Source organism: Eschrichtius robustus, chromosome 11 (assembly GCF_028021215.1).
Source record: "Eschrichtius robustus isolate mEscRob2 chromosome 11, mEscRob2.pri, whole genome shotgun sequence".
Classification (NCBI taxonomy): domain Eukaryota; kingdom Metazoa; phylum Chordata; class Mammalia; order Artiodactyla; family Eschrichtiidae; genus Eschrichtius; species Eschrichtius robustus.
The window spans coordinates 42,739,375-42,766,338 of NC_090834.1; the positions used below are offsets into that span (position 1 = coordinate 42,739,375).

The 26,964-nt window shown below is 40.4% G+C and overlaps 1 protein-coding gene across 1 annotated transcript in view; it reads right to left on the minus strand.

The window, feature by feature from the left end:
* The window catches only part of HEPHL1 (hephaestin like 1), a 97,252-nt gene that overhangs the window by 8,109 nt on the left and 62,179 nt on the right, over positions 1–26,964 (minus strand). Inside the window, exons 11-15 of the mRNA XM_068555300.1 lie at positions 18,216–18,428; positions 15,054–15,267; positions 9,665–9,804; positions 6,378–6,518; positions 2,196–2,302 (exon numbers count right to left, since the gene is read on the minus strand). Coding sequence (XP_068411401.1) covers positions 2,196–2,302; positions 6,378–6,518; positions 9,665–9,804; positions 15,054–15,267; positions 18,216–18,428 — 815 coding nt within the window. The remainder of the gene's footprint in view (positions 1–2,195; positions 2,303–6,377; positions 6,519–9,664; positions 9,805–15,053; positions 15,268–18,215; positions 18,429–26,964) is intronic.

Below are 26,964 nucleotides of genomic sequence, written 5' to 3' on the forward strand. Positions count from 1 at the left end.
TGTGTGTGTGTGTGTGTGTGTGTGTGTATATAGCACATCTTCTTTATCCATTCATCTGTTGATAGACATTTTGGTTGCTTCCATGTCTTGGCTATTGTAAATAGTGCTGCTGTGAACACTGGGATGCATGTATCTTTTTGAATTAGAGTTTTCATCTTTTCTGGATATATACCCAGTAGTGGGATTGCTGGATCATATGGTAACCGTAATTTTAGTTTTTTAAGGAACCTCCATACTGTTCTCCATAGTGGCTGCACCAGTTCACATTCCCACCAACAGTGTGTGAGGGTTCCCTTTTCTCCACACCCTCTCCAGCGTTTATTATTTGTAGACTTTTTGATGATGGCCATTTTGACTGGTGTGAGGTGAAACCCAAGTGAGACTGTATTTATAGGTATATACAGATGCTTATATTCCACGTCCTATGGGTAAAAGTTAGCTGGATGATTTAGGAATTAATATGAGCCCATGGATGACTTCCATGTCGAGTTGTTCGGCCCTGAGCTTTCTTTTGATGGAAAACTCCCACATTTTCAACTGCCTATTAGCTATTCTACCTGGATGTGACTCTTGCAACAATTCAATCTGCTAAGCATTTCTAAAATGAATTTTAGTATTTCCCTCAGACCATTTCCTTCTCCTGAATTCTCTATTTCTGCTAAAAGCACTATGATATTCCTTGTCATTTAGTCCAGGAAACTTGATTTCAATGTTTACTTCCTCCTTCTTCCTCACTCCATCCCATCTCATTTGCTATCAAATCTTACATTTCTTTTCCCTTCACAATGCCTCTCCATTCTGTGACTTCCTTTCCATTCTATCTGCCATCCTTCTAGTGTAGGATATTAACACCTCACCCTGGACTAGAAATTGGCTCCTCTCTGGTCTCTGCTCTCCGCACCTCCAGCGCATCCTGTTGACAACCATCAGATTAATGTCATCACTCCCATATCTAGAGGTCTTCAGTGACTTTCCAGTGATGGTCCTACTGACTAAAAGACTAATCCTCGACAGGTCCTGAAGCCCCTCATGTGCTCTCCCAGTGGACTTTTCTAGCTTATGCTCCCTTGCTGCTTTCCTTTTCTACCCTAGACGATAGCCACATGGGACTCTCAACTTTTCCCAAACACACCTTCTACTTCCCTATTTTCAGCTTGACTCATGATGTTCTCTCTTCCTAGACTCTCTTCCCAATGCCTCCTCTATAGCCCTGCACTCATATAAAACTCACCAGATTCAGAGTTGTAATATCATTACGGGTGTGCACACGTATTATTTTCCCCGAACATGATAAGTTCCTTCAAGACAAGAATATTTGCAGCCCTCATAGTACTTGGTGGGGTCATTTGTGCATCACAAGGGCTCAATAAATATTTGTTGGGATGCACAAAGGAATCAACAAATAAATGTGGGTTTCCCATAATTCTAATATGTAATTTTTTTTTTCAAGTGTCTGGTATGTTTCTCCTGAACTCTTGCACTCTCCAATACAACTCAAGGACATTAATGCAGCCATCTAATATTTAAAATGAAGGCTAAGATAATCCCTCACTTTTTAAAATAATGGGCAATGTTTACATTTTATATCAGATATGACCTTAATTTGGACTTCGATTTATGAAGTATAATTCTAGACTAGTTGTTTTATATACACATACCTGACTCAAGTTCAATATTGAATCTTTGCCTTTAATTTCTAAGTAAAGTTAGCCTATTTATCATTCAAATATTTTGTAGTTTCAGTTACTAAGTTTACTTGGAGTGTGTTTTCTTTCCTGAGCCCTTTTTCACACATCAAAAACCATGGTATAAATTAAATTAAAATATATATTTATTTTATGGTTATCTATTTTCCATATCCACTCTTGCTTCAAACTACCTTGTAAGTTCTAAATTTGGTAATTGAAACATTGAGATTTTATTTTTTCCCCTATACTTTAGATCAAGTGTCGGCAAACTTTGTTTTTGTAAAGCACCAGATAGCAAGTATTTTTTACTGTGTGACCCATACCATTTCCATCACAACTACTCAACTTCATCATCAATAATGCAAACAAACAGTCATGGCCATAGTTTGAGACCCCTGCTCTAAACCAATACATCTCTTCACATAAACCCACCATAGTTGTGATAACTGGAATAGTCAGCTTAAAGCCATATCACTTTGAGCATTTTGGCGGCTCTCTCCACCTTACCTTCACAAAGTTTACTGTTGAATAGTAAACCCATGGAATACAATTTGGGTCAGATGGCCCTGGACCGGACCTTTTAGGGACATTCCATCTGTAAGTTTTTATTTCTCCTGAAACAAATGAGAAGAAATAGAAAAAATTTTTATTCATGTTACCTCTGTTCCAGACAATTTACCTGAAGAAATACAAACAGATTCTTCGTATATTTTGGTTAAAGTTTATTGCTGAGTAGAATTGCCCATTCATTAGAAATGTTCCCATTAAATTCACATCTTGATTTTCTGCAGGTTCAAAATGATAGATTTTCATTTCAGACTATAGCCTTCCATCTTAGTTTGCCTTTTCTATTATCAACTGATGTTTATTCAGGAAATGAAGACTTATTTTACACCTCAATGGTTTTTTTTTCCTCAAATTATGTATCTTTTTCCTAAGAGTTATGCTTGAGCATGCTTGAGTTACTGTGGGCCTCAGGCTTGGCTTCTTGTGGAATCAGCAGGGAGCTTTGTAAACTCTCACTGCTCAGGCCTCATCCCAAACCAATGAAATGAGAGTATCTGGGATCTGGTACTAGGGTACCAGTATAGTCCCTAAGCTTCTCAGGTGATTCTAATGTGCAGGCAGGTGAGATCTAGTTGGAACCAGAGAGAATCAGAGAGGCCTAGTTTCAAATCTCAACCCTAATGACTTGTTTTCACTCAACCTTGACAAGTAACTTAATCTCACTGACTTTTAGTTTCCTTATTTGTAAAGTGGATTAGTCATCCCAGTTTTCAAATTGTTGTGAGGATTAAATGAAATAAAATACCTAGAATAGTGCCTCACATTGAAGGCAGTCAATAATTGCTAATTTGTATGTATACTAATAACAAATACATGCACTCGCTCTTGTCAGGCCCCATATCTGTACATCCCCTGGGGCTGACCCAGTGCCTTGCAAAGGAGTCATAAATATATTCATGAATTATCAAGATAATCACATTGTAAAAGGCTCATTTAAATTGTTATCTCCTTTTGAACTGTGTCCCTTCCCCACCCTATCAGGACAAGCGACCTACAGCTGAATGTGAGCCACAAAGCAAAACAGAAGTAATGCTTACATGAAACTTTGCTCCATGTTTGCTCATGCACGAGTTGATTAGCAATATAATTTTAGGTCTAGTTTCCATGATTTTCATTATAGCCCCTATGCCTTGGTAATCACAAGATAAACAACTGATATTTAGCTTTCTAAATGCAAGTGACTACAGGGGTGGTGTTAAAGTTGGAACAATCCATCGTCTACCCCAGCTGGGAGCCCAGCTCTCATCAAAAAGAGGATGCTAAGTAAATGTTTGTTGAGTGATTTAATAAAAAGGAGAAGAAGATGAGGAAGGAGGAGAAGAAGGAGAAGAGGAAGAGGAAGGAGAAGGAGGAGAAGAAGAAAGAGAAGGAGAAGAAGGAGGAGGAGGAAAGGAGGAGGGGAAAGGGAGGAGGAGGAGGAGGAAGTGGGGGAAGAGGAAGAGGAGAAGAAGAAGAAGAAAAAGGAGAAGAAGAAGAAGAAGAAGAAGAAGAAGAAGAAGAAGAAGAAGAAGAAGAAGAAGGAGAAGGAGAAGGAGAAGGAGAAGGAGAAGGAGAAGGAGAAGGAGAAGGAGGAGAAGGAGAAGGAGAAGAAGAAGGAGAAGGAAGAAGAAGAAGAAGAAGAAGAAGAAGAAGAGGAGGAGGAGGAGGAGGAGGAAGGGGAAGGGGAAGGAGAAGGAGAAGGAGAAGAAGAAGAAGAAGAAGAAGAGGAAGAGGAAGAAGAGAAGAAGAAGAAGAAGAAGGAGGGGGAGGAGGAGGAGGAGAAAACTGATAGGGGCTTACTTTTCTTAAAATGCTAGTTTGCTCTCTTCATCGCATGCACGCCCTGATTAAACGTTCTTCTCCAAGTTGCCTGGACTTCCTGCACAAAGCTAGTTTATTGCTCCTACATCCAATCTCTGGGTTCTTCCAAATCTTTCTGCCTTATTAGAGACCCTTGTGGGGACTGAATCCCTCTGAGTTCCAGTAAAATAATAATAATAATTTCTCCTTTACCATGCTCTAAACATTTTTCTCCCTACTCTCATAACCCTCACATCTAGGACTCTTGGAAGGCCAGTCAGCATAGAGAAGTTGTGTCCCTTACCACTCCTCACCACCAGGGCACAACAACCTGGGAGGGGTCACACCAGCTTGCCCACAGCCCTACCAGAGCTCCCCGCCTCCCATGGCTAATAGGCACCTTTCTTCCTCCCGTTAGAGTTGCTTTCAACCATCAAAAATAAATATATTTAATCGCTTTTTTGACCCATTTTAAACTATTTCCCTCTTTATCAAAGCAAGACACATCCATTATAGAAAACCTAGAAAGTATAAAAAATGTGAGGAGGTAGAAAAGATGATCACTCTGCTGTTTAAAATACCAACACAAAGATAAAACCATTATTAACATTTTGGCTTATTTCCCTTCTGGTCTTTCTTCTATACTTGTATTTTGCTTAACAAGTCTTTCCCATGTTATTAAAACTTTCTTAAATGTCATTTAATGATTGTACAATGGTCCATTCTAAGAATATTCCAAAATTGACTATTTCTCTGTAGATAGACATTTAGATGTTCATGAGAAGTTTCTTGAAGCAGCTTCTGATACTGGGAGTAGGTAGTGGCAGAAGTTGGAATAGTAGCCAATAACGATTTCCCTTCCCACAACCCATCCTTGAATAGATACCTTGCTAACTTTTTCTAGTGATGCATTAGATTGTTTTCTTTTCTTTATACCTATTTAAATTTTTAAAAATTTATATGACCTTTATTGCAATTATATAGCATTATTATAATGTTATTATGTATTCATCAGAGGTAAAATGGAATATAACTCCCCTGTAATACCTATAGTTGCTATCAATCTCATAACTGAAGGTCACAGGGGCTCTTGACATTTATCACAAGCACACTTTAACTGTGTAAATGTTATGGAAGCTCCTTAAATTGTGAGCTCTTCTCTCCCTTCAATGCATCTTTTAAAAGCCAGTTGGAGTTCTATCTCCTTTATAAAGCCTTCCCTATTTGTTCCTAATTAAACAATCAGTCTTCATGGGTTTTCCTTCTCTGAAATTTTTTTTTTTAGAGATTGGAGTTTATTTATTTATTTATTTTTGGCTGTGTTGGGTTCTCGTTTCTGTGCGAGGGCCTTCTCCAGTTGTGGCAAGCGGGGGCCACTCTTCATCGCGGTGCGCGGGCCTCTCACTATCACGGCCTCTCCTGTTGCGGAGCACAGGCTCCAGACACGCAGGCTCAGTAATTGTGGCTCACGGGCCTAGTTGCTCCGCGGCATGTGGGATCTTCCCAGACCAGGGCTCGAGCCCGTGTCCCCTGCATTGGCAGGCAGATTCTCAACCACTGCGCCACCAGGGAAGCCCCCTTCTCTGAAATTTTATCAACACTCTCAGATATATTCTTGAAATTCTTCACCACTTAGAATTTCGTCTTGCGTAATCTGCACTCTTGCTGAAATGATTCATCTTTTTTTCTTCCAAACTCATTTTAAGCATCTTGAACGAAATGTGTGGTTAAGAGCTCAGGTCCTGAAGTCAAACAAACTGAGTTCCACTATTACTAACGTCTGACCTGGTTAAGTTCTTTACTCCTCTTTGCTTCAGTCACCTGTTAAATGGGCATAACTATCATACTTCATCAATTACAGGATGCACATTTTTCACAGTTTAGCACATCTGATGTCAGGATGTATCTTTCAATCAGTGACATGTTAAAGTTTAATTGGCAGCATGTTTTTTTTTTCTTTCTTTAGTAACAGATAAAGTAAGGATGGCCATTACAATTGATGGTATCAGGTTAAATGAAATATGTTAGTGTCTACCTCCCTGGGTTATTTTAAGGATAAATGAGTTTAAAAAAACTTGTTTTAAATGTAAAACCTGGCACAAGGTTAACGCTGAATATGTGTTAGCTGTTATGTCTTAATACCCTTTAAGGTTCCTAAAGGAGCCCTAGGAACTCCATAAGCACTTGGTCATTGGATGAATGGTGATTTCGTATTGGGGTAATGGTTGGAGCACATTGACATTACCATGAGCTCTCCAAAACCCTTCAGAGTTCAGAAAAGACCAGAGAAGAGTTGAGTCTGCAGTACTCATCAGGATGGAGCAGATCTCTGGGGTAAGTTACCTGGCTTTGTGACAGGCACTGGGAGTCCCTTCCCACTCTCCATGTCCTCCACTCCGTGGGCTGAGATGGAGTAGGGCCGATTGGCCTTGTTCATAAATATGATCAGGACGGAGTCGCCCACCTCGGCATGAATCATTGGGCCTAAAGGCAAAACACAGACCTGTGTGCATTGTCATTTCTCTTTTCAACATTGGTGTAACTTACATGTAGGTAGTATTTGACAAAATAAACGAAGGTTAGCGTCGTTATTAGTGTATTTCCTCTAGAGGGAGATATTGGTAGCATTAAATACCACATCACGTTTGGCAATTGGACCAACCTGGGTTCAAATCCTGCCTCCTTCACTTACTTATTAGAGAGGCCTTGAGTAAGTTAAGTGACCTGAGTCAATTTCCTTATCTGTAACATGAGTTTAATAACACCTTTTTCAGAGGGTTACAGTAAGGATTGAAGCACAGTAAATATTCAATAAATGCTTAAATTTTTATATTGCTGAGACATACTCTCCAGGAAAAGCTATAGCCACAGGACATGGTGACTTTTTTTGTTTGTTTGTTTTTATTTCAGAAAAAAGTGCCCGTTTTGTTATCATTAAGGGATTGGAATCCAAATGACTATGAAAATATAATGTCAATTAAAATTTTTTTAATTAAAATATATGTATATTTTATGTATATAATTCCATGCATACTAATGATGTAGGATATGGTGACTTTCAGTTGTAATCCCCCTGTGTGTAACCTTTGGTAAGCCTAAAACTGCTCATTATCTGGTTAATGGATATAATAGTGAGGATGCAATGAAATGATGCGTATAAAAGGGATTTCTAAGATAACAAAATTAAAACATATGTATTGATGTATGGTCAATACAGTGATTTCACTAATGCATGTCCAAATGTCCAATGCTGTTTCTCAGTATTTGGATACCTTCACGAGATGTGTTCTTCAGCAACTCACGTGTACACATTTCTGTTACAAGCAACCAGCCTGAGTGCCAGTGGAAATCGGCCCACACATCTCTGGAGAGGCCTGCACCCACGTTATTGTGGGACGACCCTCACCCATGACAGGTGCCTCTTGGTGCCCAGAACGTGCCACAAACACACTTTTCTCAGCCACACCGACAGAGTATCGTACACAAAGGGGTCTTCACAAGGCATCGCTTGAGAGAGGTGGAAACAGACTTCCATCTTGGAAGCACATCAGACCCAATCCCAGTGGTTCTCAATATGTATTTGCATTCTACATTCATAGGGAGATACACCCACGGTTGAGAGTCAGACCACACCCATCCATTCTTCACTGGTTCAAACCATGGTTTTAATTGCTCTTCTGAGAAATGTAGTTGGCTGTCCGTATGAGTGGATGCAGAGTCCACGGATACAGAGGGCCAACAGTACTAAGCCATTTAATATAAGAGACTTGAGCATTTTGGCACCCATAGAGGTCTTGGAACAAATCCCCTGTGGATACCAAGGGATAACTGTACTGATGAAAGGCCTAAATAAATCTAAAATTTGTTGGACTATTATTATCTTCAGAAGAAATACTTAGTATGAATCAGAAAGTGTCTGAAAAGCACTCTTTTAATGATAAAGCTAGAAAAGAAAAATCTAGGCATGTTTTTAAACAGTAGTTTGGGGTAGAGTTACAGATGGGGCATGTGCATACTTATATTAAAATCACTATTTGTGTATACATTACCACATAAATTGCACATGCCTTGCTGTATTGGTGAGAGGGAGCAGATGCTTTCTGATTTACCGCCTGGTGGGTCACAGGGAACAGTAATGACCAGAGGTGGGCCTTTCCTGTGCCCTTTGCAGCTTCAGGAGTGCAGACCTCTCCCTGAGCTGCAGAAAATGAATAGATGGGCCTCCCGCTCCACTGGCTGAAGTGCTGCTGGGCTTGCCTCTGATGAAGTCACTGGTTTGTGTCATTTTACTGAGCAAACCAAACCGGGGCTCTTTGGGGGGGGGGGGTGCGGCCCAGCCCCCTCTGCAAGATCAGCACCCTTTCTTCAGAGATCTGTCCACACACAGGGCTCAAAAGAAGGAATGTTCCCATGGAAGATTACTCATTTGGTATGACGAACAAGCTTGGGAGCTGACGTTAATAGATGGTGAAGATGGATGGGCTGTTTAGTAATTTATGAATCTAGTAATCTCGTGGTGCCTTATTTTAATAATAAGAAACACATTACAGCCTTACTATTTATATAAGTTGCCTTGTACTTTTAAAAATAGAGACGGATTTCTAAAAGTCATCTAGATTAGCCCTCTGCTTTAAGATTTCATCTTCATAATGGAGTCAGGTTTGGTGATGTTCAGGTGAAGAAAAGTGGGGAAGGTTAGCAGGAAGGGCTTATCTGATCTCCAGGTCAGGCAGCCCGGGGCATCAGACAGGCAGAGTCGGTTCTGAGAAGGCCAGGAGTTAGGGCCCCTGGAACTGAATCTAGGCCATTCACCCAAGCACCCCTCTTTTTTTTTTTTTTTTTAAAGATGGGATTTTTAAATTAATGTATTTATTTTAATTAATTAATTAATTTATTTATTTATGGCTGTGTTGGGTCTTCGTTTCTGTGCGAGGGCTTTCTCTAGTTGCGGCAAGCGGGGGCCACCCTTCATCGCCGTGCGCGGGCCTCTCACTATCGCGGCCTCTCTTGTTGCGGAGCACAGGCTCCAGACGTGCAGGCTCAGTAGTTGTGGCTCACTGGCCTAGTCGCTCCGCGGCATGTGGGATCTTCCCAGACCAGGGCTCGAACCCGTGTCCCCTGCATTGGCAGGCAGATTCTCGACCACTGCGCCACCAGGGAAGCCCCCAAGCACCCCCTCTTAAGTAAGGGGTTCCTCTTTTGTCAGAATGATTTTCATGGTGTGTTGGTAAGGCATTGTGCATGGACGATTGAGAACCTTGGTGAAGTTATGCAAACACTCTGCCTGCTGTTCTGAGGCATCAACTTGTTTCAGATGAAAATTTCCTGGCTCGGCAGAGGGGTGGCAAAGGAACTTCAGGGCAACAGGCACTGGTTAGACTGCCCTGATGATATGGATTCCTGTTTGCATGTCATCTGGTAGTCTTCTTATGGCTATTGTTTGTATGAGCTGAGCACACAGCACACTCCCTGATAGTGGGAGAGCAGGAAGTTGTCATACTTGGATGAATGCAGTCAGGCTACTCTGTTCCTTCCACCCCTTCTTGGGCAGAAGTCTAACCAGATATGTGTGTGTGTGTGTGTGTGTGTGTGTGTGTGCTGGCAGTGCACGGCTGCAATCTGTGCCATACCCAGGAGTGCCAAGTGCTCCTCTCCTGGCGGTTGGGCTTTGATCTCCACAAATTCTCCATTGGTGTATTCCCTGTAAACCACTTTCTTGTACTGAGAGCCAATCCAGTTTTCAGTGTGGTTCATAAATATATCTCCATGTCTGCAAATCAGAAGCAACAGGAATTAAAGTTGTTAGAGGGTAGGAAAATCCTTGAGTGCTTCTGCATGATTCGGGGGTGCACTGGAGCAGGACTTCCCAAATCTGGCAGCAATCAGGATCTCCGTGGGGAGCTGGTTTTTTGCACCAGGCTCTCGGGGAGTGGTACCAGGATTCTGCATTTGAAAGCATCTCTGAGTGCTCAGATGTGGGCAGTCCGGCACTGGCCTATGGTCCACTCTTGGGAACCATTGCTCTAAAGCTCTACTGGGCGCTCAATCCCTGACCAGCCTTAGTTAGAGACTCATAAGAGCCCTTTGAGGTTGCACTTCTCTTCTTGGAACTAACTAACCTCTCACACATGCTCACCCATGCACATACGCACACATTCTACCACCCTGCATTCCTCCAGATTTTATATGTATCATTCTGTACCTTGTTATGCTTTTCCATTTTAAAGAGCTCAAGAAAGTCTGTGGGTTGTGTATTGTGCATATACATACAAATATATACATATATTTTGGCCACGCTGCACTGCTTGCAGGATCTTAGTTCCCTGATCAGGGATTGAACCTGGACCCCAACCGTGAGAGTGCCGAGTCCTAATCACTGGACCATCAGGGAATTCCCTAAATATAGATGCAGTTGATTCTTGTTATTCACAGTAGTTACGTTCTAGAGAGTCACCCCAAACACTGAATTAACAAATACTGAACCATTGTTCCTAGGGGAAACACAGGGTTAGGTTCCTTTGAACCTCGGGTCACAATATTTTCATCAACAGATCAATATATAACCTTGTTTGACATGTGTTTCTGTTTAAAGACATCTTATGCAATATATATTGCTGATCCATAAATACTGAACTCATGGCCAATAGTACTATGACTCATGCCTGAATGAAGCTTATCTAGCACCTGTATTTCCTCCATAAGGGCACATTACAGCCTTCCCGTGCTTAGGGACCCTAGACAGCACTTAAGCCCCAAGCTGGGGGAGCCATTTTAAACAGCTAAATCACCAACAAAAAGCACAAAGAAGAAAAAAAAAATGGCTCTAAATAGATGACCAAAAGGACACTTGTTTCCATAGGAGAGCTGAAACAAGAAGGCAGAAGGATGCATTGTTGGTTTGACCTCTGCTGGGAATGTGAACATCAAGTGACATACATTTTTTACTGCTTTATTCATATCTGCAAATGACCACAAAAGCACCATGAGAATTGACTTGGGGGTTACAGATAAATTTCAGCAAGTAGGCAAATTCACAAACATGGAATCTGCAAATAATGAGGATCAACTATATATTTTATCTAGCACCAAGCTAGATCATCACAGAAGATAGAAACAAATCTATTGACTTTATCTCCAAATATAGTGGGTCTCATATCCTTCCATTTCCCTACTGTTAAACTGCCAACGCTCTAATCAAAGCCACCTACCTAATCTAATCACTTACCTGTATTAACTGGAATTGTTCCTAACCATGTTCTCTGCCCCCAGTGCTTCTTTCCTCTCTCTATTCTCTACTCCAGGGGTCCCCAACCCCTGGGCCACAGACCGGTACGGTACTGGTCCGTGACCTGTTAGGAACCGGGCCACAGAGCAGGAGGTGAGTGGCAGGCGAGCAAGCGAAGCTTCATCTGCCGCTCCGCATCGCTCCCCATCACTCCCCATCGCTCCCCATCACTTGCGCTACTGCCTGAACCATCCACCCCCCTTCCCCCTTCCGTGGAAAAATTGTCTTCCACGAAACCGGTCCTTGGTGCCGAAAAGGTTGGGGAACATGCCAAATTTGAGCATGTTGGTCGGTCCTTGTGGAAAAGCTTTTTAAGTCTTCCCACTGGCAGACCCCTCAATTTAGCTCTCATACCCTTTCCCTATCTGCCTCTGCCAACCTCCCAAACCTGGTTTCCTATCATTGCCCCCCCACATGCTCTATGCTCACGCCATTCTAAATGTTCACTCTCTTGAGCTCCACATGTCCTCCACACCTCCAGGCCTCCACTTGCTGCTTTCCTGTGCTGAGAGCACACTTCCCACCTCTTCAACTGACCCTCTCTTCGTGTTCCAGCTCAAAGACTACTTCTTCCCAGAAGCTTTCCCTGATCACCTACCCTCTCCCCACCTTTCCCCCAAGATGGGGCTTCCCTTCCCACAGTGACTGCATGACTCCGTGTGCTTGTTCTAGTGTCTGCCCCATGGACCATGAATTCTGTATGAAAAGGACCTTGTGTGCCCTTCTCAGCACTTTGCACAATGCCTAGCACACAGTAGGTATTTAGCAAATGCATGTATATCTTCTACCCACCACTGTGTGCTTTCCAAGAGAAGAGAATTTTTCTTCTACTTTTATTTTTCCAGGAGTCCTAGTAACGTGTGGTGGCGACAAGCACAGACCCTCGAGCCACCTCTGCTGTTTTCCAGCTTCCCTCCTCTGCAAAATGACGTGATGATAATTCATCTACCTCCCAGGACTGGTGTGAGGATCATATAAGTTAAGATCTGTAAAGCTGTGTCTGTGTCAGACACCTATTAAGAAACACATAAGCGCTTGCTCTATCATCTCACTAGTATGTCACATGATAATGCTGGGCGAAAGCTGATGGAATGGGTCAAGTGTGTGGCGAGGGTCATATCAGATAGGGTTTGTAAAAGGCCTAGTAAAATGCCTCGCTCATGGGGGGTGCTCAAGGTGGAGAGTCTTTTATATATATATATATATCTTTATTGGACTATAATTGCTTTACAATGTTTTGTTAGTTTCTGTTGTACAACAAAGTGAATCAGCTATAAGTATACATATATCCCCATATCCCCTCCCTCTTGAGCCTCCCTCCCACCCTCCCTATCCCACCCCTCTAGGTGGTCACAAAGCACTGAGCTGGTCTCCCTGTGCTATGCAGCTGCTTCCCACTAGCTATCTATTTTACATTTGGTAGTGTATATCTGTCAATGCCACTCTCTCACTTCGTCCCAGCTTCCCCTTCCCCCCCATGTCCTTAAGTCCGTTTTCTACGTCCACGTCTTTATTCCTGCCCTGTCACTGGGTACATCAGTACTGTTATTGTAGATTCCATATATGTGCATTAGCATACGGTATTTGTTTTCCTCTTTCTGATTTACTTCACTCTGTATGACAGACTCTAGGTAGATGGTGAGTCTTGTCTGGAATCCCAGGTTAGTTAAATGACATGCATATCAGTCCACAAGCTCAGGAGTGCTAGGTATAACTTTATTTCTCTATAGCAACCTACTCTCTATTTTCAAATTCCTTCTCACTGCACAGATCCTGGCATTGTGCCAATGGTCCCATTTGTTGCCTTTCTGGGATCCTGAGGTCTCCCCAGCATGTTCTTAGGAAGCCTCAGGGAAAGACTTCCAGGTTCCAAGTTGAGGCAGAGGGTCTGTGCTGACCAGGATAATAAATGTCTCAGGGAAAACACATACTGAGGGGTAGTTTGAAAACCAGAGGTGTCCTACGATATGGCCTTGGGTCAAAAGTCAGAGGCATAGCAACTGGAGTGCAGAGGGGCATTCGTTCCTGGGCTCTGATCTACACGGGTGCCACAGATTGCCACTAGGATGACTTGGCATTTCAATTCTGTACTGCATTTTTATCTACAGATCTGTTGTATTTTTAATAGGTGAAAATGCTCTCATCCCACTTTGTTTTTATTTACTTATGGGCACAATCCAGAGTGGCAGGGGCAGGGTGCAGACACACTCAGCACCCTCTATCTCTCTCTCTATGCAGCTTGGGAGACAATCTCAGAAGACCAAAGCTAGCTCTTCCTGCCAGCCCAGAGGGATGGGGCTGAGAACAGAAATTACACTGAGTTTCAAGAAAATAAATTTCTTACACACTCGTGGGCTAAGATTGTACACGTGACAAAATTATTATACGATGATTTCTTCAGTGATGGCAGCCTGTTAATGAAATAATCATTTTAGAAAAAGCCAAATTAATACTCATTTCATTTGCTGCTGCAGTATCAGTCTTTAACTTGTATTGGCAGCACTGGTTTAGCAGGAGGGGTGTCTGGTTTAACAAACTGGGTTGGTGAATCATTGAATGAATTTTAAATCGTCCTGTCCTTGAGGCAAATCTTTTAAAAATGGAGAGTCATTGTGTTTCTTCATTTGTCCATAAGGTGGCACCATTACATCCTTTGCATTAGCCTGAACCCTCAAAACAGGCCAAATAAGAAGAGAAACGAAACAGGTTAATATCCGGAACAGCCGGGTGTGGGAGAGCTGGTGGGGGGCATAACCACAGAGGATTAATTAGTATGAGGGCTGGGGAGGGGAGAGCAAGGGAAGTGAGATAATAAATATCAAAGAGGAACAAGGGTGTGAAAGTCAGCTTGTGTTGAGAACAGGATTTGTCCTTCAAAAGGTCTATGTTCAACTCCAACTCTGCCAGTGACTAGTTGGACCACTTAACTGGGCCGAGTCTCCTCGTCCGTATATGGGACGGTGATACCCAAGCAGAGGGTGTTAACTTTGGGGGAAAAGTCTGCAGGTCTGTGCCTGAGATGCTTCTATTCCTTTCCTCCTTGGCTCTACCCGGCGGCCCTGGTGGGCTTAGGGCAGTAGGGACCAGTGGTCATCAGCCTGCAGGGGGCTTGAGCCCCGCTCATTCATTGGTGCTTAGCCTTGGCCGACAGCGCTGACCAGGAGGGTCAATCTGGCGGACTTTCTGGGTACCAGGCCATCCAAAGAGACCTGCTTTTCCTGTCCCAACTCGGGGATCTCTGCCAATGCCTCCTACGTGCTCCCTGGTTGTCCCCCACGGTCAGCGCTCGGCCAACGGCTCAGCCTCCATCCCTTTCCCCCACTGTCCTCAATCTACAGCTGCCCATCCCCTCACCGCAGATCTATGCACCATCTCTGCCTCCCTCTGCATCCTTTTGTCCTCCCAGGATCACTGTGAGATGGGCCTCTTTGCCTAAACCCTTTCCGTCCAGGCGCTCACTCAAAGCCACATTCGCTGGTCCGACAGCCACCCTTGGAACCAGCCAGCGGATGTGGACCGAGCCCGCCGCGGGAGTGCCCTTAAAATGACTTCAGACCCCTTGCCGGGACAGAGAGGAGAGCTTCCCTAAGCTTTCGTGCCCCTGAGTAAAATCTCTTGTCTGCCAGAACTGGGCAGACAAAACCAGGGCATTTTTAGTTTCCACGTTTGACAAACGTCCACGGAGCATGTGCGAGCCCACCCGAGAGACTCCGCGGCGGCTTTGCCTGTGGTACCTTTCCCATCCTCTGTCCGAGTGCTGCTTTTCGAACTCCCAGTTTTTGTTAGGGGCATAATCCCATTCTACCTCTTCAGCGGCGATGTAAAAGGTTCTTATCATCCCGTACGGCTGCTCAGAAGGGTCCTTGTTGCCGCAGCTGCTGACCTCATACATTTGATTCATGCCTCTCGTGAAGTGGTACAGGGTGGAGCAAAGCACCCTGAAGATGCCTGGAAGAGAAATAGCTTGGCGTTGTGTGCGATGCTCGAGAGTTTGATTTTGGTTTGCTAGCAAACCTGTGTAATTTATTTCAAAATAGCTAACCGATAAGGTGGATTTTTAAAATATCATCTTTATATAGTATTTAAAAATCAGACCCCAAGGGGAATAAATTACTTTGAATATATTTACTTATGGGGAAAAAATACCATCTGAAATTCATTTGTCACGGACAAATAAAACTTGCAAAGTTGTTGCCAACAGATGATTTCTCTGGGTCTTCCCTATTGTACACATCTATTAGAAGATGGTCACTCCTAGAAAATCACTGATAGGTGATGATTATCTTTGCCCCACCCAGTTTAAAAGGAGCTCATTACCCGTAAGATGAATATTCTAGACAAAGTTCAAATTAGGTCACGTTTCTGAAGTCATGTCTCTTGCCCTAAAGGCGTTCATAAGCTATAAAGTGCAATACACAAGTAAGGTATTACTATTAAAGCCAAATGTATTTCTTCATTAAGCCCTTGAGCAGAGGATGGTCTTGTTTCCAATGGTAAGTCTACATTATGCCAGATGAAAAGAAAAAAGAAAAACCAACAATCATGTCTGACTGAGAACAATATAATTTTTAAGCTGAATTTTCTAGATACCTTGGCATCAGGTATACATATCTTAACTGAATTCACCATAAAATCATATAAAACCAAATTATTGGAATATATCAACTTTCAGTGAAATTATTGGATCAATAAATCTTCCCTTCCTCTAGTAGACTCTGTTCTCAGAGGTGAGAGAGAGTGCGGGTCTCGTTAACTACCTACAAAGCACAGGGATAGCTTCTATCATGCTACACATGTCTAAATACTGCCAAGTTACCCCTTCAGGATGAGCCCAAACCATTGGTTCATGGGGTACCCTAGCACCCCGTGGTGACCGTCATGAGGAAGGGTCTCTATAAAACCAGAGAGAAGACACCTCGGAAGACAGACGTGGCAAGAGCTTCCTCTGCCTACGTGGGTCTCCAGGCAGCTCATTATTTATGTGTTCATCATTCCTTCAACAGATGAGGAATTATCTTCTCTAAGAACAAAGAGGAGCTTAAGGCCTTGATTGTGGTGATGTTTTCACAGATGCATACTTCTTTCCAAACTCATCAATTTACATATAGTAAATATACAGCTTTTTGTGTATCAGTCATACATCAATAAAGTGGTTTAAAAAAAAAAAGATTCAAAGAGAAAACGTTTGACTTGCAACTGACAGGCTCCTCTACCCATGTTTTGGGCACTCCTTTTGGCTTAGAGATATGGGACAGGAATTGGTGAAATAACTAAGCTTTTCAGCAATAACCGATTTATACTCACCACCAAGTATAAACTGGAAAACATCGTCATGTAGCTCTTTAGAAGCCTGTAGGGCATATGAGTAAGTAGCCAAAACCCTAAAATTATTCCAGCCATCTCTAGTTTTGAATGCCTCTTTCTATGGATTAAACCTATTTGGCTGTTTTCCTCCTCTTCCCTCTTTGGTCTTGAAGAGTGCATTAAAAAAAGATTATTGTTCCCAAGTCATCCTTGGGATGATTCATAATTGATCAATTATATTAATATAGAAATGTTGAATATTAGAAGTTTACAAGGCAAGTGTTATGGAGCTCCTACTCTGAGACAGTTCTTAGGCAAAAGTTTTGAAGCCCAAACCTCAAGTTCTTAACCAGTGACACGGAGAGGCATCTAAACTGCAGTTCTAGTGTGGAGTAAAGAAGTAAACACCCATTCATAAAGGAGACAGAGCTGGCAAGTACTCATCTTGGGTAGAATATTGGTTTCTTCTTAAGACTAATGAAAAAGTTGGGTTGGAGAAACATGTTGAACACCCGTAGCACTTGCTATTCTTATTTTTCATGAGACAGCATATGCTGCCATATGTAGCTCTATATCTTTTATTAAAATGCCCCCGTTATCTAATTAGCTTGGGAATCTATAAGAGAAGGGACAGATACTGGTATTTCAATGGACTCTCCATGAACTTAAGACCCAATGCAGCCTGCTTTCTGGGTGTCCGAGAGAATGAAAATAGGGAAGTCCCCATTTGGGACTCATCAAGAGACCACCATCAGTCTCTAAAGAAGGCAGACAAGTTCATGTCCATAACCTGGAAGCAACCACTGGGCTGCTCATGCCTTGTTGATGCTTCAGAGCAGTAACTAAAATGATGTTTGTGCTTAAAGAGAACAACAACAACAGCAAAAAATCCTCTTTCTTGGGGCTGAATTGTTCATGGATGTAAATCAAGAGCATTCTCCTAGGGTTTGTGAGGCAAGGTCATTTGGAGTACTCCCACTTCTGCTTTGTGGATGTTATCTTAGATGCTTTTCCTTTGTCCTTTACACTATATATTTGAAATAAAATAGTCAGGATTCTCTGATTCTAATCAGGACTGTTATTATTATTATTATTATTATTATTATTATTCTAATCAGGACTCTTTCTGTACACCCGGAAGTGCCCTAATTCAAACAATATCTTCTGGGGGAGGGCCCTAAGAGTATATGCCTGGGACAGGAATAAAGACGCAGACGTAGAGAATGGACTTGAGGACACGGGGAAGGGGAAGGGTAAGCTGGGGCGAAGTGAGAGAGTGGTATGGACTTATATATACACTACCAAATGTAAAATAGATAGCTAGTGGGAAGCAGCCGCATAGCACAGGGAGATCAGCTCGCTGCTTTGTGACCACCTAGAGGGGTGGGGATAGGGAGGGTGGGAGGGAGACACAAGAGGGAGGGGATATGGGGATATATGTATATGCATAGCTGATTCACTTTGTTATAAAGCAGAAACTAACACACCATTGTAAAGCAATTATACTCCAATAAAGATGTTAAAAAAAAAAAAAAAGAGTATATGCCTGAAGATAGGAATTTGATCACCTGAGCTGGCCCTGCCAAGTTTACCTGCACGGTCCGGCTGCATGAATGCTGTTGTGGAGACATGGGGAAACAGGGCCAGGGAGTCGCGGTGAGTCCCTCGTAGGTGGATGGTGTTCCCTTGAAAATAAACTCCATGCATGTCAGTGTCGCTGCCCATTCCAATCATATGCCAGGAAACTCTATCCTTTTTGCACATGGTTAGTCCTGGCTGGTTGCCATACATATAGCCATTAATAGCTAAATGGAAGAAAAAAGATAGCAGAGCCCACTATAATTTTGTAGATGTACTGAAAACACGTCATCTTAGTGAAAGATTATCAGTGTGTGGGGGGGGCAGTGGTGTTCAAGTTCAAACTATTTACGGAAGATCCTTATTATCAGAGAATAAATAGTCCTGGGGAAAAGTCACGTGGTGAATCAAATTTAAATGGAGACTGAAATTAACAATGAATAATGAAAATACACTAAACTGTGAATCTGTTCTATTTAATAATGTATACACAAGACATTAATTCTAAGAATCAATAAGAAATAAACCAGGTTGTTTTCTGGAGTAATTTTTTCTGACAAAATTGTTTGATATTATAATATGATATCCTTCATTTCACATTTTAGGTTTGCAGATTATAAAGAGTATCATCCTTGCAAAAATATTTACAGACTTCGTTAATTTTCTCGAAGTCTTTTTTAAAGGTCTTGATATGAAAATCATTTTCTTTTGAGGTTCTTGTCCTGTCATCTCCCTTGTTAAGTGTCTTTTCCTCAGTTATTCATTTAATTTTGTCAGATCCTCATTTGCAAATGGCTTTGCATTTGATTCTAGAAGTTGTCACACATCTCTTCACTGATTTCATGGATCTTGCATCATTTGAAAAAATTGCAGTTGATTGACATTATATTTGCCTGTCTAGTCAGTGGAGAGGGATTTTTGGGTGGGGGGAAGGGACACTAAGTTATAAGAGGTTGGCCCTTGAGTAAATAATTTTGCCTTACGATAACTTTGATTTCCATTCCCCAATAAAATAACTGACAGAACTTTGAATAATGATCACTTAGATATGAAAACACTTTGTATCTCCAGAAATGCAAATTGTTTTTCTCTTTTACATCAACCTCAATCCATCAATAGTGGTTACCTGGAGCAGTGCCTTGAGAAGAATTGAGAAACCACATTCCCGCTCTGGGGGATGAATACCGTGATTGAATAGCACTGAAGGGTGACTGCACCTACTTATGTCTCATGCTTGATGGCCCTTAGAGAGATATTCCCACTCCCACTCCTTCTAATGCCCATTCATCATGCACATGAATGATCTGCTACAATCTCATTGTCAAATAAAATTACTTTTTGTTTCTTTATCTGCAGAATGAGTGGTGCTAGGTAATTTTACTCAAATATCTGGAATTATTAGTAGAAATTCCAAGAAGCCCTGGGGCTGCTGAGAAGAATACCACATTTTCTGAAAAAAATCTTTAATAATGCTCTTGCAAATAAACTAAGTCTTGTCTGTTGCATGTTAAAGAGGTATCATTGTAAATTGTGATGCTAATAATTTAGTCCTTGGCTGGCTGGTAGAGAATCCTCTGTTGCCTTGGAACTCTAGTTTAAAGCCTCTCTTTCCCGGGAATTCCCTGGTGGTCCACTGGTTAGGACTCAGCGCTCTCACTGCCAAGGGCCCGAGGGCCCGGGTCAGGGAACTAAGATCCCACAAGCCAAACAGCGTGCCCCCCAACCCCCCAAAAAAGCCTCTCTTTCTGGAACATTCATTCATTCATTCAGACATTCAACAAACAGCATTGAATATAGATTATATAATACGAGCAATGCAAAGCATTGTATGCTATATAAGGCATTTTCTCTTTGGTATTGTTGCCAACTTTCTCCCACTCATGTAAGCAAGACTGGAGACAAAATTTAATTTATAATTAATGTGAAATTTAAACTAAAACACATAATTTTCCTTGAATTTTGCTTGAAAAATGACATATTCTACATGTTCAAAATATACAAATGTATTTCAAATTGCCAAACCAGGATGGGACTGGATTTGACATGGTCCCTTAGATTGTTTTCTGTTTTCTATATACAGGCTTCTCATGATAAATTGCTTTTGCAACCTAGCTTCTCCACTAAGGAATTGCTATGTTTCCTAATTTATAGTTGAGTTTACCTTTTCTATTGGCTACTAGAGAGGTAGGAACCACATTTTGTATTCAGTTATAACAAAATTTTTCGTAGAAGATGATATTGAAGGTGCACTATTCCATGCTTTCCATTGGTCCAAGAGGGGACTCTGTTGGAACAGAACATCCAGGACCACAGGAGTCTGAGCTGGTGCTGTGCATCACTTGGAAACTTGAACTTTTTTTGGACTTCCTTGGGAGAGAGGGAAAGGGCTATTTCATTATTTTCCCATAATGTTTCCCATACTTTTCCCCATAATATTTAATAAACATTTGTTTATTGTTTCCCAATAATCAGATGTTATGCTTGGTCCTAAGACAAGGCCTGTTATCTCGCCATGCTTGCTTTAAGCACTGAAAAAAAATTTTATTGAAGTATATTTGATTTACAATATTATACTAGTTTTAGGTGTACAACATAGTGATTCAGTATTTTTATACGTTATACTACATTTAAAGTTGTTACAAAATAATGGCAATGTTTCCCTGTGTTGTACAATATATCCTTATAGCTTATTTATTTTATTCATAGTAGTTATTTTCTCTTAATCCCATAGCCCTATCTTGCCGCTTCACCCTTCCCTCTCCCCACTGGTAACCTCTAGTTTATTCTCTATGTCTGAGTCTGTTTCTTTTTTGTTATGTACATTCATTTGTTTTACTTTTTAGATTCCACATATAAGTGAAACATACAATATTTGTATTCTCTGTCTGACTTATTTCACTAAGCATAATACTCTCTAGGACCATCCACATCGTTGCAAATGGCAGAATTTCATTCCTTTTTATGGCTGAGTTTTATTTCCTCATATATATATATATATATATATATATATATATATATATATATATATACACCATGTCTTTATCCAATTCATCTTTTCATGGACACTCAGGTCGCTTCCATATCTTGGCAACTGTAAATAATGTTGCTATGAACATTGGAGTGCATGTACCTTTTCTTTTCTTTCTTTCTTTTCTTTCTTTTTTTTTTGGCTATGCCACACAGCATGCAGGATCTTAGTTACCCTTCCAGGGATTGAAGCTGGGCCGCCTGCATTGGAAGTGTGGAGTCTTAACCACTGGACCACCAGGGAAGTCCTGCATGTATCTTTTCGAATTAGTGGTTTGGGGTTTTCTTTTTGTTTGGATATATATATACCCAGGAGTGGAATTACTGGGTCATATGGTAGTTCTATTTTTAGTTTTTTGAGACACTTCCATACTGTTTTCCACAGTGGCTGTACCAATTTACATTCCCACCAACTGTGTAGGAGGGTTCCATTTTCTCCACATCCTCGCCAACATTTGCTATTTGTGTTCTTTTTGATAATAGCTGTTCTGAGAGGTGTGAGGTGATATCTCATTGTGGTTTTGATTTGCATTTCTCAGATGACTAGCAACGTTGAGCATCTTTTCATGTGCCTGTTGGCCATCTGCATTTCCTCTTTGGAAACGTGCCTACTCAGTTCTTCTGCCCATTTTTAATCAGGTTGTTTGTTTCCTTGATTTTGAGTTGTACAAGCTGTTTATATATGTTGGCTATTAATCCCTTATCAGGCATATCATTTGCAAATAGTTTCTCCCATTCAGTAGGTTGTCTTTTCATTTTATTGATGGCTTCCTTTGCTGTGCAAAAGCTTTTACGTTTAGTTAGATCCAATTTGTTTAGTTTTGCTTTTATTTCCTTTAATTTAGGAGGCAGATCCAAAAAACTATTGTTGGGATTTATGTCAAAGAGTGTTCTGCCAATGTTTTTCTCTAGGAGTTTCATTGTATCCAGTCTTACATTTAGATCTTTAATCTATCTTAATTTTATTTTCATATATGGTGTTATAGAATGTTCTAATTTCATTCCTTTACATGTAGCTGTCCAGTTTTCCCAGAACCACTTATTGAAGAGACTGTCTTCTCTCCATTGTATATTCTTGCCTCTTTTGTCATAGACTAATTGACCATAAGTGCGTGGGTTCATTTCTGGGCTCACTATTCTCTTCTGTGGATCTATGTGTCTGTTTTTGTGCCAGTACCAAAATGTTTTGATTACCATAGCTTTGTATATTGTCTGAAGTCAGGGAGCATGAATCCTCCAGTCCTGTTCTTTCCTGAGATTGTCTTGGCTATTTGGGGTCTTTTGTGTTTCCAAACAAATTTTAAAATTATTTGTTCTATGCTCAACATCACTAATTATTAGAGAAATGCAAACCAAAACTACAATGAGATATCACCACACACTGGTCAGAATGGCCATCATCAAAAAAATCTACCAATAATAAATGCTGGAGAGGATGTGAAGAAAAGGGAACCCTCCTACACTGTTGGTGGAAATATAAATTGGTACAGCCACTATGGAGAACAGTATGGAGGTTCCTTAAAAAACTAAAAATAGAGCTACCATATGACCCAGCAATGTGACTCCTGGGCATATATCTGGAGAAAACCATAATTCAAATAGATACATGCACCCCAAAGTTCATTGCAGCACTATTTACAACAGCCAGGTCATGGAAACAACTTAAATGTCCATTGACAGATGAATGGATGAAGAAGATGTGGTACATATATACAATGGAATGTTACTCAGCCATAAAAAAGAAGGAAATAATGCCATTTGCAGTGACATGGATGGACCTAGATATTGTCATACTGAGTAAAGTATGTCAGACAAAGACAAATACATGATTTCACTTATATGTGGAATCTAAAAAAATGGTACAAATGAACCTATTTACAAAACAGAAATAGAGTCACAGATGTAGAAAACAAACTTATGGTTACCAAGGTGGAAAGGGAGGAAGGGATAAATTGGGAGATTGGGATTGACATATACACACTACTATATATAAAATAGATAACTGATAAAAACGTACTGTGTAGCACAGGGAACTCTACTCAATACTCTGTAATGACCTATATGGGAATAGAATCTAAAAATAGTGGATATATGTATATGTATAATTGCTTCACTTTGCTGTACAGCAGAAACTAACACAACATTATAAATCAGCTATACTCTAATAAAAATTAATTTTTAAAATGTGACTAATTAAATTAGAATAAAAGAAAAAATAATAAAATTATTTGTTCTAGTTCTGTGAAAAATACCCTTGGTATTTTTATAGGGATTGCATTGAATCTGTAGATTGCCTTGAGCAGAATGGTCATTTTAACAATATTGATTCTTACTATCCAGGAACACAGTATCTTTCCATCTGTTTTTGTTGTCTTCAATTTCTTTCACCAGTGTCACAGTTTTCTGAGTTCAGGTCCTTTACCTCCTGGGGTAGGTTTATTCCTAGGTATTTTACTGTTTTTGATGTGATGGTAAATGAGATTGTTTCCTTGATTTCTTTTTCTTATAATGCATTGTTAGGGTGTATAAATACAACAGATTTCTATATATTAATTTTGTATTCTGCAACTTTACTGAATTCATTGATGAGTTCTAGTAGTTTTCTGGTGATGTCTTTAGGATTTTCTAAGTATAGTATCGTGCCATCTGCAAACAATGACATTTTGACTTCTTCCTTTCCAATTTGAATGCCTTTTATTTCTTTTCCCTCTCTGATTGCTGTGGCTAGGACTTCCAATACTTTATTGAATAAAAGTGGTGAGAGTGGGCATCATTGTCTTGTTCCTGATCTTAGAGGAAATGCTTTCAGCTTCTCACAATTGAGTATTGTGAATTGTGAATTGAGTGGAGCTGTCATATATGGCCTTTATTATGTTGAGATATGTTCCCTCTATGCCAACTTTCTGGAGAATTTTTATCATAAATGGGTGTTGAATTTTGTCAAAAGCTTTTTCTGCATCTATTGAGATGATCATATAGTTTTTACTCTTCAGTTTGTTAATGTGGTATATCACATCGATTGATTTGTGGATATTGAGAAATCTTTGCATCCCTGAGATAAATTCCACTTGATCATGGTGTATTATCCTTTTAATGTATTGTTGAATTCAGTTTGCTAATATTTTGTTGAGGATTTTTTCACCTATGTTCATCAGTGATATTGGCCTGTGATTTTCCTTTTTTGTGATGCCTTTTTCTGGTTTTGGTATCAAGGTGATGGCCTCAGAGAATGAGTTCAGAAGTATTCTTTACTCTGAAGTTATTTTGAATAGTTTTAAAAGGTAGGTGTTAACTATTCTCTAAATGTTTGGTAGAATTCCCCTGTGAAGCCATCTGGTCCTGGACTTTTGTTTGTGGAGAGTTTTAAAATTACTGATTCAATTTCATTACTGGTAATTGGTCTGTTCATATTTTCTATTCTTCATTCAGTCCTGGGAGATTGTACATGTCTAAGAATTTGTCCATTTCTTCCAGGTTGTCCATTTTATTGGCATATAGTTGCTTGTAGTAGTCTCTTATGATCCTCTGTATTTCTATGGTATCTGCTGTAACTTCTCCTCTTTCATTTCTGATTTTATTGATTTGGGTTCCCTTTGGCTTTTTCTTGATGAGTCTGGCTAAAGTTTTATCAATTTTGTTTATTTTTTCAAAGAACCAACGTTTAGTTTCATTTATCTTTTCAATTTTTGGGGGTCTCTATTTCACTTATTTCTGCTCTTATCTTTATGATTTCTTGCCTTTTACTAACGTTGGGTTTTGTTAGTTCTTCTTTCTCTATTTCCTTTAGGTGTAAATTTAGGTTGTTTTTTTGAGATTTTTCTTTTTGCCCGAGGTAAATTTTTATTGCTATAAACTCTCTTAGAACTGTTTTTGTTTTATCCCATAGGTTTTGGATTATCATGTTTTCATTTGCATTTGTCTCTAGGTATTTTTTGATTTCCTCTTTGATTTCTTCAGTGATGCACTGGTTGTTTAGTAGCATATTGTTCAGCCTTCACATGTTGTGTTTTTTGCAGTTTTTTCTCATGGTTAATTTCTAGTTTTATAGAGTTGTCATCAGAAAAGGTGCTTGACGTGATTTCAATTTTCTTAAATTTAGGGAGGCTTGTTTAGTGGCCTAGCATGTAATCTAACCTGGAGAATGTTCCATTTGCACTTGAAAAGAATGTGTATTCTACAGCTCTTGGATGGAATATTCCATATATATCTATTAAGTTCATATGATCTAATGTGTCATTTAAGGCCAGTGTTTCCTTATTGATTTTCTGTCTGGATGATCTGTCCATTGATGTAAGTGGGGTATTAAAGTCCTCTATTATTATTGTGTTACTGCTGATTTCTCCCTTTTGTGTCTGTTAATATTTGCCTTATGCATTTAGGTGCTCTTATGTTGGGTGCATATATATTTACAATTATTATATCTTCTTCTTGTATTGATTCCTTTTCCATTATGGAGTGTCCTTCTTTGTCTTTTGTAACAGTCTTTAAAGTCTATTTTATCTGATGTAAATACTGCTAGCCTGGATTTCTTTTGATTTCCATTTGCTTGGAATACCTTTTTCTATCCCCTCACTTTCAGTCTGTGTGTGTCTTTAGCTCTGAAGTGAGTCTCCTGTAAGCAGCATATAGATGAGTCATTTTTAATCCAGTCATCCACCCTATGTCTTTTTTTTTTTTTTTTTGCATTTGAATAAAAGATTTACTTTCATCTCAGGAAAAACACGTACATCTTAGGGAAACACACTACATTTTACAGCCCACATTAGTTTGTAGTTGGTCCTAACCATTCCTGGCACAGCTGTCAACAGCATCAGCTGTTTTAACCAGAACCAAGGTGTTCACCCCCAATAGAATGTACACAGACGACACTAGAGGACTGCAGGGTTTTCCCTGAGAGAAGCATTAGACAGACAGAAGTTGCTGAGAGAGCCATCTTTCCAAGCAGCCCCTCCCTTTCCATTTTGGAGGATTTGCCTGAACTATGCAGCTAATCAGCACTTAAAACATGTGCCTCTTCTCCCTATATAATCACCCACCCTGCCCCAAAGCACTTGGGCTCGCTAAGCCCTCACAGCCTCTGACCCAAAATAGCAATTGAAGATTCTCATGTACATTTCAGCAGTCACACCTAGTAAATTGGGAAGTGGGGCCCCTAAATTCCATCAATCTACAGCTCTGTGCTTATTTCCACAACTGGCTATGGGGAGACAGGCCTTTTTAGTCACCTCAACTAGATCTTAAGATTAATTAACTATATAAAGTGCTTTTAGGCCCTTAGAGATAGACATGATATAAATAGGTGGTTTATGATCAAGAATGATAAATACACAGATAAAAATAGCTCTAGCTAGATGACCTTAAGGCTTGGAGATGGGCGGGCAGGGCAATTGTTCCCTTATTATATCCTTAGTCATTTTATTCGTGCCTATTTTTGTCTGGAGTCCACATACTAAAGGTCAGGTTCAGAAGCTGAAGGTTTCAAAATGATCCTGGTTCCACTATAAAAGTTTTCTTCAGTTTACTAGTAGCTTTTATATAACTCTGAGGTTTAACAGAGCCCATCAATTTCTATAAGTTTAAGTGAGCATATTCAAATGCAAAAGAACCTAGAGAAAGTCACCTAAGATACCGTCCCCTCCTCTGAAAATCCCTAAGGGATTTTGAAAATTTCTCCCCAAAGACAGGATTAAGCAACAACCAATAAGATACTAGTCCAAAGAAAAGGGACTCTTCTCA